The sequence below is a fragment of the Vanessa tameamea genome, chromosome 2 (assembly GCF_037043105.1).
Source record: "Vanessa tameamea isolate UH-Manoa-2023 chromosome 2, ilVanTame1 primary haplotype, whole genome shotgun sequence".
Classification (NCBI taxonomy): Eukaryota; Metazoa; Arthropoda; class Insecta; order Lepidoptera; family Nymphalidae; genus Vanessa; species Vanessa tameamea.
In genome coordinates this window covers 5753889-5770721 of record NC_087310.1, presented here as the reverse complement: position 1 = coordinate 5770721, position 16833 = coordinate 5753889, and the positions used below count along the sequence as shown (strand labels likewise).

Here is a 16833-nt window from a genome sequence, read left to right as displayed (position 1 = left end):
GAAACGTACTTTAACAATAATTTCGAAGACACGGACAAATATTAACATAGACGTCAAGCAAGTGTATATAAAACGTGATAGTTTTTGCAGATGTTATTTAATATGAATGCCAATGTTCATTGTCACGCTTCGACAATATTGGCATTTGGATATTATCAGTGAGCTATCAATAGTCACGGATATATTTTTTTTATGATATCGGTAGGCGGACGAGCAAATGGGTCACCTGATGGTAAGTGGTCACTACCGCCCGTAGACAATGGCGTTGTAAGAAATATTAACCATTCCTTACATCACCAATGCGCCACCAACCTTGGTAACTAAGATGTTACGTCCCTTGTGCCTGTAGTTACACTGACTCACTCACCCTTCAAACCGGAACACAACAATACTGAGTACTGCTGTTTGGCGGTAGAATATCTGATGAGTGGGTGGTACCTACCCAGACGGGCTTGCACAAAGCCCTACCACCATGAAAATACCAATCAGGTTAACATAATTTCATTCAATATGTCATAACTTTCAGATCACTGCTTATGTTTGCATTGTAATAAGCACTTTCCCGCGCCAAGGAAATACAATTTAGTGGCATAATCTCCGCTCTATTTTGCCAATGGAGTCTGACGGAAGGAAAACAATGCCATATTTTCTCGCCTCCTGTGAAATTTAAGTTACGTATAATGAAGTTACCGCGGAAACATTTTACGGTATTTATGCATACAAAAGATTGTGTGAAGCTGAAACTTCATTATCTTCATTATTATTGTTATTTATGACTTCCCTCTAGTCCGCTTATATACATCATATATATTATGTGATTTAATATTATATTCTCATATTTTTACTACCCGTAAATGATTATATTATGATGATGATATCCTATCACAAATAACTTACTCTAATACATAACTCCAGTCCGGAATTTATCCGCATGTATAGTAATATACTCGTCAATCATTCATCCTATAAAAACTCAGAACTTAAATCACCCGTTTAATTTGTTCTCGAGAATATTATTAGTGAGGATTAAACCTGTGACTAGAAGAGTATCCAATTATAGTAATCCTTATAAACTAATCAGCTTATATTACAATACAAAATAATTTCCAAAATGTATACAATATACATATTATATATTTATATACAGATAATAATTACATTTATCTCTACAACTCGTTTGAATAAAAACTAAAAGCACTGATGGCTATGTTATAATATATTACATTAGAATGGACATAATGCCGTATTAAATGGAAGACGAAACTATCTATTAAGGCTAAGTATATGTTCAAAATGTAAGATATTCCTTATGGAAAAATGTGATAAATCTGAAGGTCTAACTCCTCGAATGCTATGGCATTAACAATTTAAAACCATCTTCACACAAATACCTTGAGCTCTATTTAGAATAACTTCGATATATCCCGTTTAAGTATTAATTAAAACGCTTACCATATAGGTAAGATACAAATAAGAATTAAAAAATAATTTTACAATCTTCATTTCTATACAAGTCATACAATTTGTTTTTAAAAACAAAATAAAAACTAAAATACTAAATAGAATAGTCTGTGTATGAGTCACTGCTTATGTATATCTGTAGTAAATACATTTGGAAAAGATTCTCAATCCCATTTGAAGATTACTATTGTTAAAATTTACTTAAACTTACGATTCATAACTTTATATTAAAATAATAATATTATTATATGATTTCCGTTGCAATATAAATCCGAAACTCTTTGTTTTAATGCCATTTTTTGTCACTTTGCCATCATGAGTGCTGTGCTTGTCATTGATAATAATCGAAATATTAAAACCTACGAACCTACGGGTCGATGTTTTAGTACACTCGAAGTTGTTAGCTTTATATAAAGTGTGTACATCATGTCAACTTTAAAATATATTTAATACAAGCTTGAAAATAACATTTAAACACTTAATATAAATATAATAATGTTAATAAGCATCATCGTTACAAGTGACGCTTCAATTCAAACTTCCTAAAACGTTACGAAACCGCTAAGTGTGTTTTAACTCTTTACATCATGACGTTCGTACCGAAAGTTCAAATGAAAATTGTGACTCCTATTATAACCATATAAGAACTATAATGGAATATGTCAGCTAGAGATTAACAGGATATCAATTTTGACTATAAGAAGGTTTCTTTTTATGATACTGTTAGACTCTTTCGATGACTTTGTAAATAAACTTTTACTTTAATTATATTTCCAACCACAAAACGTTCTTTCTCCTCAAAAGTTAAGTTGCAATACATTTACGGCTGTTACTTTTTTACTTTATTTTTCTTATTTAAAAACTATTTCCAATTGGACTCTTGAATTCTCAATATGGTCACTATATTAACAAGATATACAAAATTAATAAATATATACAAAACTATTTAAAAATATCAAAATTAAAACATGACAAGCAGTGTAATGGTTATCTTTTAAAAAAACAGCTTATCATTTAAAGTCTCCTAAGCATTTTTATTCTAAACCACCGCTTGTATTCATACCAACTAGTTACAGTTAGTTACGTTAAATGAATTTTAATATTATTTTGGATGTACAATCAGTCACATATTGAATAATTTCGTGTAATCGATTTTCATTTGTTTAACGTAATACTAATATGGCTTTATATCTATGAACTCAACAAAAATGAGTTAAGAGTAATACTTATATTTTAAAATACATGGATTATGTACTGTAATCCATGTATGTTAATAATTTGTAAAATAAAAAAAAATATTTCAAAAAAGGTTTCTACGTAAACTAAAATGATTAACAGTGTCAATACTCAAATATAATTAAACATAATAAAAATCTACATTTACTTATTCTGTTGACGGTACATGTGAAAACTGACCATTGTAGACATCAATGATGTCACATACGGCTAACACCTACGAACAACCTTGGCCCCTGGTTCCAAGAATCAATAACCCTGACTAGTTTGCTGGTATAAAAACTAGAAACAGTCAGCGTAATATGCGTGAAACGCTAATTATTGAAATGCAAATTAATTATTGTTAAATACTTGAAATATCGCTGAATAGGTTATTTCTTATACATTTAATGAGTGTCCACAGATAATATATTCAACTAATTACTCCATGATTTCTTGCAGTTTCGTAAATTGGAGGCAAATAATCAAGGATGAAGATTATTAATAGGAAACAGCGAAAAAGGATGACCTCAGATTAGATGGAACGACAACTCACGCAAAATTATTCTTGGTGGTTAAAAATTAAAACCGATTATGGCGTTTAGTAGTAGAAATTAACTAAAAATAATCTTATCAGAAAGCATGAGAATTACAGACGCGATTATTATTTAGTCAATATTTTTTTAAACTATTACTATTGACGCAATATAATATATTTTATTACGACTACAAATTATTAATATTTCATAAAAAATGTTAATAAATTTATATATAAAGTTTAATGAACTGTGCAATAAATTAAGCAATAAAATAAAATTGTGACTATTTTTTGGACATCAAAGGACGCTGACTCTTGTTTACAGTTACAAATGGACTTTTAACGTTTCGTATGACATATTTTAAAAAAAAAGTGAAGATTAAACTTTTCCTTATTCGCGAATATGCTTTAATAGCCTCAGTGATTATCTTTCCATTTAAAACTGGTACCTCTTTTAGTTATCATAGATTTAGATTTACTTGCGAAATTGATTTTCCTATGCAAACTACGACGTAAAACCTATTTTATAATTTACTTTACAAAGTTTTCATATATTTCTCGTATTAATGTTTTGTTAACAGGATGTTAATAGAACCTTTGATCCGTGTTTTTGCAACTATTTACAATTCTGCAAACAGCCGATATCTAACTTAGGAACAGATATATAATTTTGTTACCAATGTGTGTTGACTATTTAAATGTTACCATTTTCCTAAAGTGGGGATGCGGCTTTACGAAAAAAGAAAGATTTATTACTCGCTTAAAGATTACTTTCATTGATATAATAAAAATGAGAAAGTAAATTTTAATGACGCATAATACATTTAAAACGACGTATTCAGAATGACCACTTGTAATTTTAATCAGTACGTTCATAACTTTTCGCATCTACATACAAAATTGACACATTTCCCATAGTAAAGACGATAATGTATTTACGTAAGCGCAACTTAATAACGTCGCGAAGTAATCACGAGATGAATTTAACTATTAACCTTTGCTTGGGAAAATGTCTTAACTCATTGAAGAAGTTTCAAAACAAACGGTTCACTACAATTATTACAATAAAACTTCATACATACTCCACTCGTACGTGAGAAAAACATACATCCGACTAATACTTCCTGGATGTATTGTATTACCTGAAAAGAGAAAATTTAAATAATAACAATGTGCTATGAAATAAAACATTATGATTTTTTTTTTTTTTTTATTATATATGATTGCCGTACGATGTTCGTATTTCGAGCAAGGGCTGGGAACAATGAGTAATATAAGCACGTATTATTACCATGAATACGTTAGGTAATACTTGTGTTCTAAACGTTCAAGATTATGTACTTGAGAGTAGGTATATAAATATTTCAATACAATAAAGCATATGTATAGAGTAAATCAGCAAACATTTAAATTATTATTTTTTGTTTTATTTAATTATAATAATTTTCTAACCACAAACAAAATTTTGTTACAATTTAATTTCGCTACTACTAATTGAGTCATCATCCTGAACAGCAACACTGCTAATTCTAGAAATTTCTTAGTGGTTGTTATATAAGTGGATGTGTCTTATTTTACAGTAGAAAATATTTTTGAAATATATTTTAGAATGTAATTCACGACTACAGTTGGAAAGTATTAATATTTTAATCCTATTGTAAATTGTAAATCAAATTCTATTTAAAGTTGCATTGATTTTTTTATGGATTACTTTAGACGTTTATTTTATTCTTTATTAATTTAATCTCATATACTTTTTCGTGATTTGAGCAAAAAAAAAAACAAGCATCAATTTTGTTTTTATTTTATATACTAATAGAATTTATTTATTTTATAAATTCTTATAGAATTTGCATTCGAATGCTAAATGTGAATTTAACATAAATAAATCGTTATCATTGATCAATTATTAACACAAACATTTAATAAATTAATTATCTTAAATGTATCAGTCAATTCTTAAATGTTCGTTGAGAGCTGATTATATTCGCAATAACGTGGGATCACAAAACAAAGGAGCTAGTATCGCAACATCTAATTGATTACTCACTTTCTGTAACCCACTTTTATGCAATGTCTGTTAAAGACGTGCTTTATTTCGGAAAACTATCGCATATCTGAACTGCATTCTTATTTGTTACTTACGTAATTATAAAATACACAAACAATTGTCTATCTTAACGTAATCTTATGTTTTATTTATTGTGATTTTGAATACATACATATTTTTGTTTGTTTAAGCGTGATTTACGTATTTAGTACTTTATTTCATAATAAATATATTGATACAAAAAAAAAACAAAATACTTAAAAGTTTGTGCATAAATAATTATAACCTATAACAGGATAAGCTTATTGAAACCTGACGCAAATACATCGATTTTATAGTTGAATACGTATATATATTATTTTATGAATCTTCGTTTAATAAACGTCAATAATAATTACTGCTGATTAAAAGAAAGTCATTGATCTCATACAAGCAAAGCCAAGAATCGGCTAGTTGTTAAAAGATTAGTCATAGACTAAAGATACACAAATACATTTATAGATATGTGATATTTGATATTTACCGTTACTCCACAATAATAGTTTCCATCCGACCGGTTCTAATATTAAAACAAATTTTTAAACATAAAAAAATAACTTTTATTTAAATGAGCATAAACCATAGTGAGTTTGTAGGAGAACAAGTTTTAAAGAATTTATGGAAAGCCTTCGACAATTGGAGGTGATCTTCTACGTTTTAGTTTGATGCCTTAGAGACATGTAGAGCTATCGCAAGGTTGACGCGAGGCGTTTATGATATTTTCCGGAAAATTTAATCCGCCCTACATACGATTAAACTAGTTTATTATATTATATTACTAGAGTAATTGAATAAATAAATTTACGATAACATAACTTCTTTTATTATCACGTTAAGTAACTCTACATATAAAGCTCTTACCAATTACTCTACCGTCGAAAGGGTATCTAGTATTTATAGTTATAAAAGTCTAAGGTATTTTATACTGTATATGATTACCTATATTAGTTGTTAAATAAAATTGTTCGTGGTATAACTAACTCAATACATAAATAAATCAGTAAAAATGACAACTGAATCAAAAGACTATTTGTTCAGTCACCTTCCTAAAATAAATTTAATAAAAATCTATGAAAAATCATGACTATTCGATTTTTGAATTGAATCTTCGGTCATACCAAGTAACTTTGCCACTTATATGCAAAGTCAGTGAGAAATCGAGTTTCGCTAACATTTCGTAGATATTGGAGAAATGTACTTTCGAACAGTAATTATGCAATCGCTGTCATCTGATTACTTCGTAACATCAGCTGGTTTAACATGGCCTTCATGCAAAACCAGATGTCTTACAAACGGTGGATCTCGTTTTAATAGTTGTTTACACCCATAGTTCGCAAACAATTTATTATCAATGAATTGAGTAAAACTTTCTTTCATTTAAATAATATTTATAGAATCGTGTGTAATATAAATGATGAACATAATTATACATAACACTGTTAGTAATGAATGCTGCTTTTATTTACGAATGTAAATTTATGTTTTATTAGATGCGGTTGATAAAATTTTGATGAGAATATCAAAATCGAGGATTTAAAAGACTTATTCGTATATTTATATAAGATTAATTATATAAAAAAAGTTCTATGTCAGAATTTTCCACATAATTTCTCATATCACACATTTTTCTAGTTTCCGAACTACGATGACCCTGTCACTGGCTCACTCAGCCTTCAAACTGGAATACAACAATACTAAGTATGAGTACCGTGTGGCGGTAGAATGTATAGTAAATAGGTGGTACCTACCCATTACCTGTATCTACTAGAACTTAAAATTAATATGTAACAAGATATCTATTAAAAACGTTGACGAATTTTATGTATTGTTACTACTCGTACAGTGTTTCGTTAAACAAATCTCAAGCGAGAATCGATCTGTTAATATAAATAAAATAATTCAAAATAAAATCTACTGATGTATATCTCGCTCCGGGTATTCGTATGGGTAATGTTGATGGTTGGTGATACCGTCAACTTGGATGAAATATATAATACGAATGGACTATTAAAAGCACCTACGCAACTTACAATACAATTCGAACACATTACAAAATTGAATTTTTATTTAAATCAAATTAAATATCAGTATTTATTTAATCCAAGATAAATATGTCAAATTGTGACGTCAATGTCGATTACTCGAATTGATCAATTGACTTCTTATTATTAAACCACAATGTTTACCATTAAACCATATATGTTCAGTAATATGCGCAAACTTACAAGGATAACCATAAAATTAATACATATTTGAATTCCTATCACTGGGCAGTTTGTTCAAATAGCAAACAATATTATTTACTTATCGTATGAATTAGAATCTACAATATATTCGGTTACTTCGCACCATTGTAATAGTCACCAAATGTTTTCGTTTAGTTTTTCTTCTTGTTTGCTTAAAAATACAAAAACAACTGAAGGTTATTAAATCAGCCATTAGCTTTCAAATCGTGTTTTCTATTAATCTTATAATTCTTTGTGGTTGTTTTGTCCTAACGGTCAACTAATAGAATGACTATACATTCATTTTAACTTTACGGTGGATATATTTGTATATCTTGAACTTTGTATTCGTATCCTCTGGGTGTTTGAAGATTTTTCTATTCAATCACAATCGACATAATTTTACACTGAAAACGTTTATGAAATAAAACATGATACAGGTTTTTATTTTGGAAAATGCAAGAAGACTTAGAAACATCTTTTACTGAAGAGTTAGAAGTACTATTAATATTTAAATAAATATTAATCTCTCACAAGAATTATAACTTTTGGCTTAATCCGAAACATAATTACTTGCGACATCATATCACGAAAAAACAATGTAATTGTACCTCACCAATCAACCTGTATAGCTATGCACAAATGAGAGCTCACCCACACATTTGAACTAATTGCATGTTAGTTACGACCGAGCATGTGTGTGTAGATGAGCCTGCGCGTTTTCACTTACGAACAAACTGGAAGTGTTAGCGTTATTTTACGTTACGGAGTTAGCAATAAAAGTAACGATTTCTTGAGAGGGAAACTCCTATTCTTTTTTTTATAAATGACTTGTTTTATTCACGAATGCACTTTCCTTTTTATCTTTATTATATCTTGCTTATTATATTGACTTCCGTGTTTTAATAATTCGTTCAAAAATACTTTTTTAATGTAACGTTAAAAGATGACTATAAGATTTTTAAAACTATTTTATACTTAAATATATTTTGGCTGCACTGCTGTGATACTTATTTTTTGTGCATTCATTTTATTTGTTCGTTAATCAGTTAGATTAATATTTTTTCTATTTAAAATCTTTGCAAATGAGAAACGAACATACACTATCAGTTAAGAATTGTTTACATATATTATTTCAATGCTTCTCATATAAAACAACTGCTTTATCTTTATATTAATAATGGACCGATTTAAAAGTGTTCTTTTGAGGCGTAATATGATGTTGGACATATTCATTGCACCAAAGCAGTTAAGAGAAGTGAACCATTGATTTCGCTGAGACTAAACACTAATTGTTTCAAAACTCCAAATACTTCTTAAAAAATATCCAAGTAACAAACATTAAAGTCTATCAAAATTTCACACATGTTTGAAAGCGACCAAATTACTCTATCGGATTAAATAGTAATGATGTAATTGTTTAATGAGCGAACCTTGTGTACAATGTAAGGAAAGTCAAGCATTCATGACCGTGAAAGTGCAGTTACTAAACAATAAAAAATATCTTATTCCGCCATTCTTGCGTAATACCATTTCTTTACATCGTAACGCATGGCGAGTAATTAGTGCGTTACGATCATTTGGATACGTTCTGTTTAATATTAGGTAAACAATTGTGCGATAATCGATACCCCGCTCCTGATGTCATCACTTATCTTGAGACTTAAAGAATGTTATACGAAATCAGAAAACCTCTTGATACACTAATTTTACTATGTCTGTATAATCGAAAGATGGATGAATACCTTATAATTCTAATGATAATGATAGAGCTCTGTGCGGGCCCGCCTGGGTGGTACCACGCAATAGTTTGAATTGCAAATGAAGCAATTTAATAATACACACAAAGAACATAATATCTAAGACTGAAGGGTTAGCGAAGCATTTGTAGTATCATTCACATATTCTTCGACAAAAATGACATATTTATTATTACTAAGCATTCATTAACGTTAGGAGAAATATAAATAAATTTAATAAAAGAATCAATATGGAAGCCATTTCATAAAAAAACGTTCGCCTGTCATTAATAACGATGACTCTGAAAATTGTGAATTAATTGGTGAGAGGCAAGTTTTTGATTTTGTTTTAATTTTATTTTAAAAAAAAAAAAAACAAAGTGGTTTAAAATTAACACAGTGATTTTGCAAAGGGCGATAATGTATTACTATTTCCATAGTCAAGATTAACATTTTCCAAATACAATTTTGTCACAGCGTTCAAAAACGATTGCGTCTCAGTCACGGTGTTAAGAAACCCTTACCAAATGATGTCGTCAAAAGACCATAAATTTTGATCTGTACTAGAAATAACTGACTCGCCCACATTTTATTAATAACCTTGCGAAGGATTAGCTAATACGATACTGATTCGAACAATTGTGTAAACTTTGACCTATTATATAAGGTATAAATTAAACAAAACGGTGACGATGACCTGTCGATCGTATTAATGACGTGTTTATTTCTAACAGTCACTCCCGATGTTGCACAGACGAAATACTTAAATTAATTCGTTTTTGAAAACTTGAATGACATGCATATTCATATAATATATTCATGATATTGGAAATATTTTGAAAGAACCCATTTTACAATAATTATGTATGAATAATTATATATAACATGTAATTATTATAACGTATTATTGTCAATGATAAAGAATTTGAATGTATAACTAAAGGTAATTTAAGAGTTTTTATTACTTGATCTTGACTTGAGATGTATTCAAAAAAGTAACTGGTAAAAATATTAATTGTAATATCGACGCAAACCAGTGACTTCGTTCTTAAGATATTTTTTTAATTAGCTTAACAAAAACTCGCACGTCTTTAATGTGTTTTCGATAAATTAAAATCAATAATTATCGTTTTTAAGTCCTAACCTACACTGAAATTAGTCATTAAGGCGTGTTCTTATAAACATATATTATTAAATTAGATATTGTGTATCGCATAAAATTGATTTCATATAGTATAACATTTCAATTAATATATTTTTTATATTTTTCTGTATGAATATTTATTTCTTATTTGTGATTTGTGATTTGAGCCGAGATGGCCTAATGGTTAGAACGCGTGCATCTTAACTGATGATTTCGGGTTCAAACCCAGGCAAGCGTGGTGCTTGCCTGGATTTGAACCTGGGTTTGAATCTTCATGTGCTTAATTTGTGTTTATAATTCATCTCGTGCTCGGCAGTGAAGGAAAACATCGTGAGGAAACCTGCATGTGTCTAATTTCAACGAAATTCTGCCACATGTGTATTCCACCAACCCGCATTGGAGCAGCGTGGTGGAATATGCTTCAAACCTTCTCCTCAAAGGCAGAGGAGGCCTTAGCCCAGCAGGAAATTTACAGGCTGTTAATGTAATGTGATTTGTTTTTTGTATGTAGGTTTATTCTTTATGAGATTCCTGTCTGTTGTTTCTAATATAGTTTTGGTAACAATACCGTGGAAAGCGTTCAAATCATAAATATTCTACCCGACTACGTCAACATAATGAGTGCTATTGTTCACATACAATATAATTAATTACCATCGCATTATTTGCTTTTTCTTATGCTTTCCTGTATGCGTCTGTTTTAATTTTTAACCAACTTCAAAAAATGAGGAGGTTCTAAATTTCGATGTTTAAATTGCTTCGTGCGTAACTCCTTCACGTCTAGTTTTAGAAAAAAATTTTTTCGTTTGTCAAAGGTTTAAACCATTTAGACTTCCTTAAGATCTGATGTTTACTTTCAAACAAACAAAAGCAAACAACGGATTTCAATAAACACCAGCATTAACCGCGATTCCTGCAATATTATTTCTAAATTCTATTGTAGATCCTAAAAAAATACTATTTGTATTTTTATCGTCATATTCAACGGGCACTAAGGCATCGAAACATTTTATCGAACAAACTATTTCATTTACATGTTATTACAATATAAATATTTTTAATTTTAAACTGGTTTTAAAATTCTTCATTTTTTTTTTATTCATGTCAAGTGCATTCCCGATTAGTTGTGTAACAAAAACCTCGATGTTTGGTTCCTAGACTAGACCTAACAAAACTTGTGGATGCGAACGGAATCGTTAATGCGTTTGTGAAACAAGCCTTGGCCGACATAATCTATTGTGGTTCCATACAATCGTTTAAACTAATACGCTTTATAATGTATTTGCCTTTCAAATACAGTCAAAAAAAATTGTACATATAAAATAGAATGAATAATGTTTCTTTTAAAAAACTGAAAAATGTTTTTTTTTTTTATTTCCCAAAAAGGTAAGTATTTATACAAATAAATGTCTTTGCAAGTATTAGCTATCAGCGGAAAATAAAAAAAAAATAACAAAGAAATTTTTATTAGTTATAAAACCACTACTACGACTCTAAATCTCGATTCTGATATCGAACTCGAAAAGTGTTTGCATAACAATACCGAAGCGTGGATAATTCGGTTGTGGAGCAACTGTCGATGCTTTGTAGTTTCCGTCGAAAAACAAGCGTATCAATTGTGTTTCGGACGTAAGTAGAGGCATGAAGTATTGCAGAATGAGAACAGTTACAGAAAGGATGAACAACTTCGTATAAAAGACATTTGACAGCAAATATATCTCTAGTAACTATTGTGTATGCAATATTAAAAATGTAAGTTAGAATATTCATTTACAATATTCGTGGTCTAGTTTATGCATAAAAATATATGTCTTACTATTTTATTAGCCATGAAACAAACTTGAATGAGTATATTGTATTCTTTTTTTAAATATGAGTACAAGAGAAAAAGATTTATAATATAAAAAATAAGTTAATTTATATATATAAAATAGAAATTACTTAATTTTAATATTTAAAACAAGTGTTGGTACACAACAAAAACGACTGGGTTCATCAGAAATACGATCCTTAATTTAATTAATACTATGATGATAAGAATACTGAACCTAACGACCTCCAGCAAAACAATATTTATTCAAAATGACTCATGTATTTTATTTTAAAAGGTCAATAAACATGTAATTGATAGTATCTAGCGGAATAAGGAATCTGCTTAGTCTTAACCGAAGTATTTATGAAACATAAATATTATATCATCTTTAAATGAAAAGCCGTGCCTACTAGTCACTGAAAAAGACAGACAATCTAAAAATCGCCTTAAAAATAGAAGCACTGCATTGATTAAACAGTTCGTATTACCAGAGTTTGCGTTAATTCGAAATTCCCTAATTAGTAAATAGTAATTTAGTTAAGGTATCAATTGATTCAGAATAAAATTTATATTCCAATAAAAATTAACTTAAAATCTTAAAGGAAATTTATAAGCACACGAACGAGAAAAACAGGAAATTCAATTGAAAAAACCCGATAAGTTTAGTTACAAATTGAACCTGCGATTCTAAAATTTATTTAAACTTTGATTAACTTATATCTACAAGTATTTATATATACGTTTCTTAGTTTATTTGTTTTATTATGTAACTATGTAATGAAATTATCAGTGCTTCGAAGGTTGGCATTGACAATTGTAATACAATTTTGACTTTCGCAACGTCACCAAATTTATACAAAATCGAAAATAACTAATTTAAAGCAAAAGTTATTGAATAAATCATAAATCATTAATAAAATTATTAAAAAAAAGAATTGTTGTCGTATTTTTAATCTATTACAAGAATCTAAGTGTGCGATTTTTTTTGTCATTGCCTTAATATGTCAGTAAGCAAATTGGTCAAACTAGGCTTACATAATAATATATTACATGAAAAATAACAAACGGTCATTAACTTTTTTTTTTTTAATTATTGCGAAAAATATTTTATAATATATAATGTTACTCTAGTTGAGTCTTACGTAAAACTAGGTGCTTAGCAAATATTTAAAAAAGGAAAGTATATATAGGTACCTTATTAAGTAACTAATATAAAATAATCCTTATGTATAAAATATACCCTATAGTATATTATTTATTTTTCAACGGTATCCAATCAAACACTTGTTTGTTTTTTTTAACGTATATTGAAATTTTAAAGTATGTTTTACATTTTAAACTGGCTTTCGTATTAATCTTAACGTTATTAAATAAACTTTTTCTATTTAAATAAAAGCAAATATCTTGATTAAAGTTTATCCCAGTTGGAAAAGATAGTCATAATTAGGGATCTGTTTCTTTTCTTCATCTGTAAATTTTATTTAAATAACTTGTGACTTACTGATAAAAATCTTTGTATTTATAATGCTATTTATATTCTAACATATCCAAAAAATAATGCAGAATACAAATGACAAACTACGTATTAAACGAAACGTCCATAAAAGGAAAAGCGATATATATTCGACTCCACGCACAATTTATGGTTGCAGTGGCGGTACACGCGTAGACCGATATTACGCAACTACTGACAATTACAAACAACTTGCGATAGCACAATTAATTTTTATTTCTAAATAGAATAAGGCCGACAAAGAATTAAAAAGTCATATATTCCTGTTTATATTATATAACAATCAATTTAAAGTTAAACAAAATAAATAAAAACTCTTCCATTAAATATTTATTGCAGAAAAAAACTTTAATTTAAAATTAAATAAAACTGGTAACCGTAAATTAATTGTGTGGACGAGATTCCCTTCAAAATCTATCTTGATGTTAATATTTTGTTTCGTAGATATTTTAGAATGAATAAAAACATATTATCGTTATTTTTTCCGATCTATATATAGTTCAAAAATTTTATTCAATACGTATTCATTTCGAAAATATTTTAAAAAACTTCAGGGCTTTAGTTAAATACTACATTACCGTTAATAGAAAACGAAAGTTCAATTCACAATCGATGAGTGTGATCTGCATAATATAGTATGGAATTATATCAATCTAAAATGCAATTTCTAAACTATTACATAATTTCAGAGATCGACTTTTTCTGTGAATTCTATTTTATATTACACTTACATTTTAAAAACAATGCATCTATTTTGTATTCAATTTTATTATAATATATGTAAAATATTCCACCGAATTGTAACAATTATATAATTTCAATAATGTATTTTGCAACTAGTAAATTATTTGGATTGTATTTTTTTAATATACTCTTAAATATTCAGAAGAGAGTTTATTTAAATTGCGAAATGACGCAAGAGTCGAGAAGAAAGTTCTTTTGATTATATTAAAGTCATTTTTAAGTTTTCGACTTGTACATTACGTTTTAATAATAAAACATTATTAAGTTCGTTTCTTTGATAATTTTGTGAAAAATAAATTACATTGAACTGTCGCTATCCTTAAAACTTTTATAGAATATAACGTTTCGCGGGTTTTTAGTGTATATTCTACGGTAATTATCTCGAATACTTGTAAATTTTTAATATTTATACAATCCGATCATAAGATATGAATGCAGTTTTTAGTCAAACTAAAAATAAAATTGATAATATTTCTTGTACTCATAAATCACACGATTGCACGCAGTTTATAATAACAAATGTATATAAATCACCGTGTCGTATGCCCACTTCATTTTCCTGTGTTATTTAATTGCTCGAAGCAAACACACCGCGAAAATTCCAACCGCAGCAAAATATCATTCGATAAATCAGTAAGTTATTTGAAGCATTCGTTTACTGCGTTTAAAAACACAATTTTAGCTTCTGTTAATCTTTTTGTAAAAATATAATAAATTATTCAACGTTTGATTAAATAATGAGTTTTTATTTTGAATATTTTTTAATTGTAAAATTCAAGAAAATTATGATGTATATTCCTTCGAAAATCTTTATATTGATTGCAAGTCAAGTCATAAAATCGTCCTGAAATGTTTAGCATATCCTCACCTGCAATAACAGCTAGCGTGAGTAGCGCGGTAGCGCTGAGAGACTTCATCTTAAATCACTGAACACGAACACTGCACTACACTAATTCAAATTCACCACCGACGCATAGCGCGACTCGACGCGCGGGAGTTCAGCGCGTTAGTGATTGCGATACCAAGTGCCGTGGTATGTAGTGGGGACGTTAGGGCTCGGAAGCGAAATGTCAGGGATTTAAGCTGGATGGGGAGATTGTGGTTCTAGATTTATGTTACGTGATACGACTGAAATTAACATTATATCTGCACAGCGAGATTTGAATCGATCTCGATATAGGTATATCACTAAAACGATTTAATCCCTTTTTCACTCAATGTCCCGTGATTATATAATATTGAAAACAAGTTTATTTTTATAAAAACTTAACATCAGCAATATACTCCTAAATTCCTAAAAATAATTACATGCATATAATATAATGACAATTTCATGCAATTAATAATAATAAATAATATATTTAAAACAAAATTTGTACGACTGTCTCTTTTCGAAGACAAAATAAATTAAATATTTCATACATAAACTAATCTCTTATCTTCGACACGATATTATAAATATATCTTGATAAAATAATTGTTATATCAATCCGTCAATAGATATTTCGATTTAATTTTCGATCTGAAATCTAGTTATTTTAGATAAGGTTAAAATCTGAATATCATTCGTTAGCTGTTTTAACGTAGATTAACATTAAGCGGCTATTGTTTTAGAATCTATTTTAAATTATTACATTGCTTTTAATGTGTTTGGGAAGGAGTTGTTTTGATTCGCAATGGATTTAGGATGTCTATTACATTTCCTTGAGAAACACATTACGTTCGGATGTGACCATTGCCTGAGAACTTACAACGTATATATAATTTGATTGATGTTTATATAAAAGCATGTACCACAAAGTTTTTTTTTGTTTCTTTGGTATTGATAATGTTTTTTTTCAAATTCACCCAGACTCACCATCGAGAGTCAGATCTCAGATTTAAATTTAACGCGAACAAAAACCGAACACAAACTAAGTGCAGCTTCTATTTTCATCAAAAGAGGTATCGGATTTTTCCATTCACGTACACTTGATAAATTAATCCTGTATCTGTACGAAAATCTTCACAAGAATTCTATAATTTTATAAAATTTAGTTTTTTTAATTGGTCAAGGTTCCGTTAAATCGTAACTTCCTTCAATTGTGTAGAGATGAATGAAAAGACTGGAAATCAAATTACTCTGCCATTAAACTTCAATGATTACTTGAAGTATTTACGACTTGTATAAGATTAAATTAAAAAAATCCGAGATGGCCCACTGGATAGAACGCGTGCATCTTAACCGATGATATCGGGTTCAAACCCAAACAAGCACCACTGAATTTTCATGTGCTTAATTTGTGTTTATAATTCATCTCGTGCTCGGCGGTGAAGGAAAACATCGTGAGGAAACCTGCATGTGTCTAATTT

General features: G+C 28.8%; 1 protein-coding gene across 7 annotated transcripts in view; it reads right to left on the bottom strand.

Annotated features, from left to right (window-relative positions):
• LOC113401365 (mucin-4-like) overlaps positions 1-15565 on the bottom strand; it is an 88002-nt gene extending 72437 nt beyond the window's left edge. For all 7 annotated transcript variants that reach the window (XM_026641254.2, XM_026641257.2, XM_026641256.2 and 4 more), the window contains exon 1: positions 15350-15565. In XM_026641254.2, coding sequence (XP_026497039.2) covers positions 15350-15398 — 49 coding nt within the window. In that variant the 5' untranslated portion in view covers positions 15399-15565. The remainder of the gene's footprint in view (positions 1-15349) is intronic.
• Between the last annotated feature and the right edge of the window lie 1268 nt (positions 15566-16833).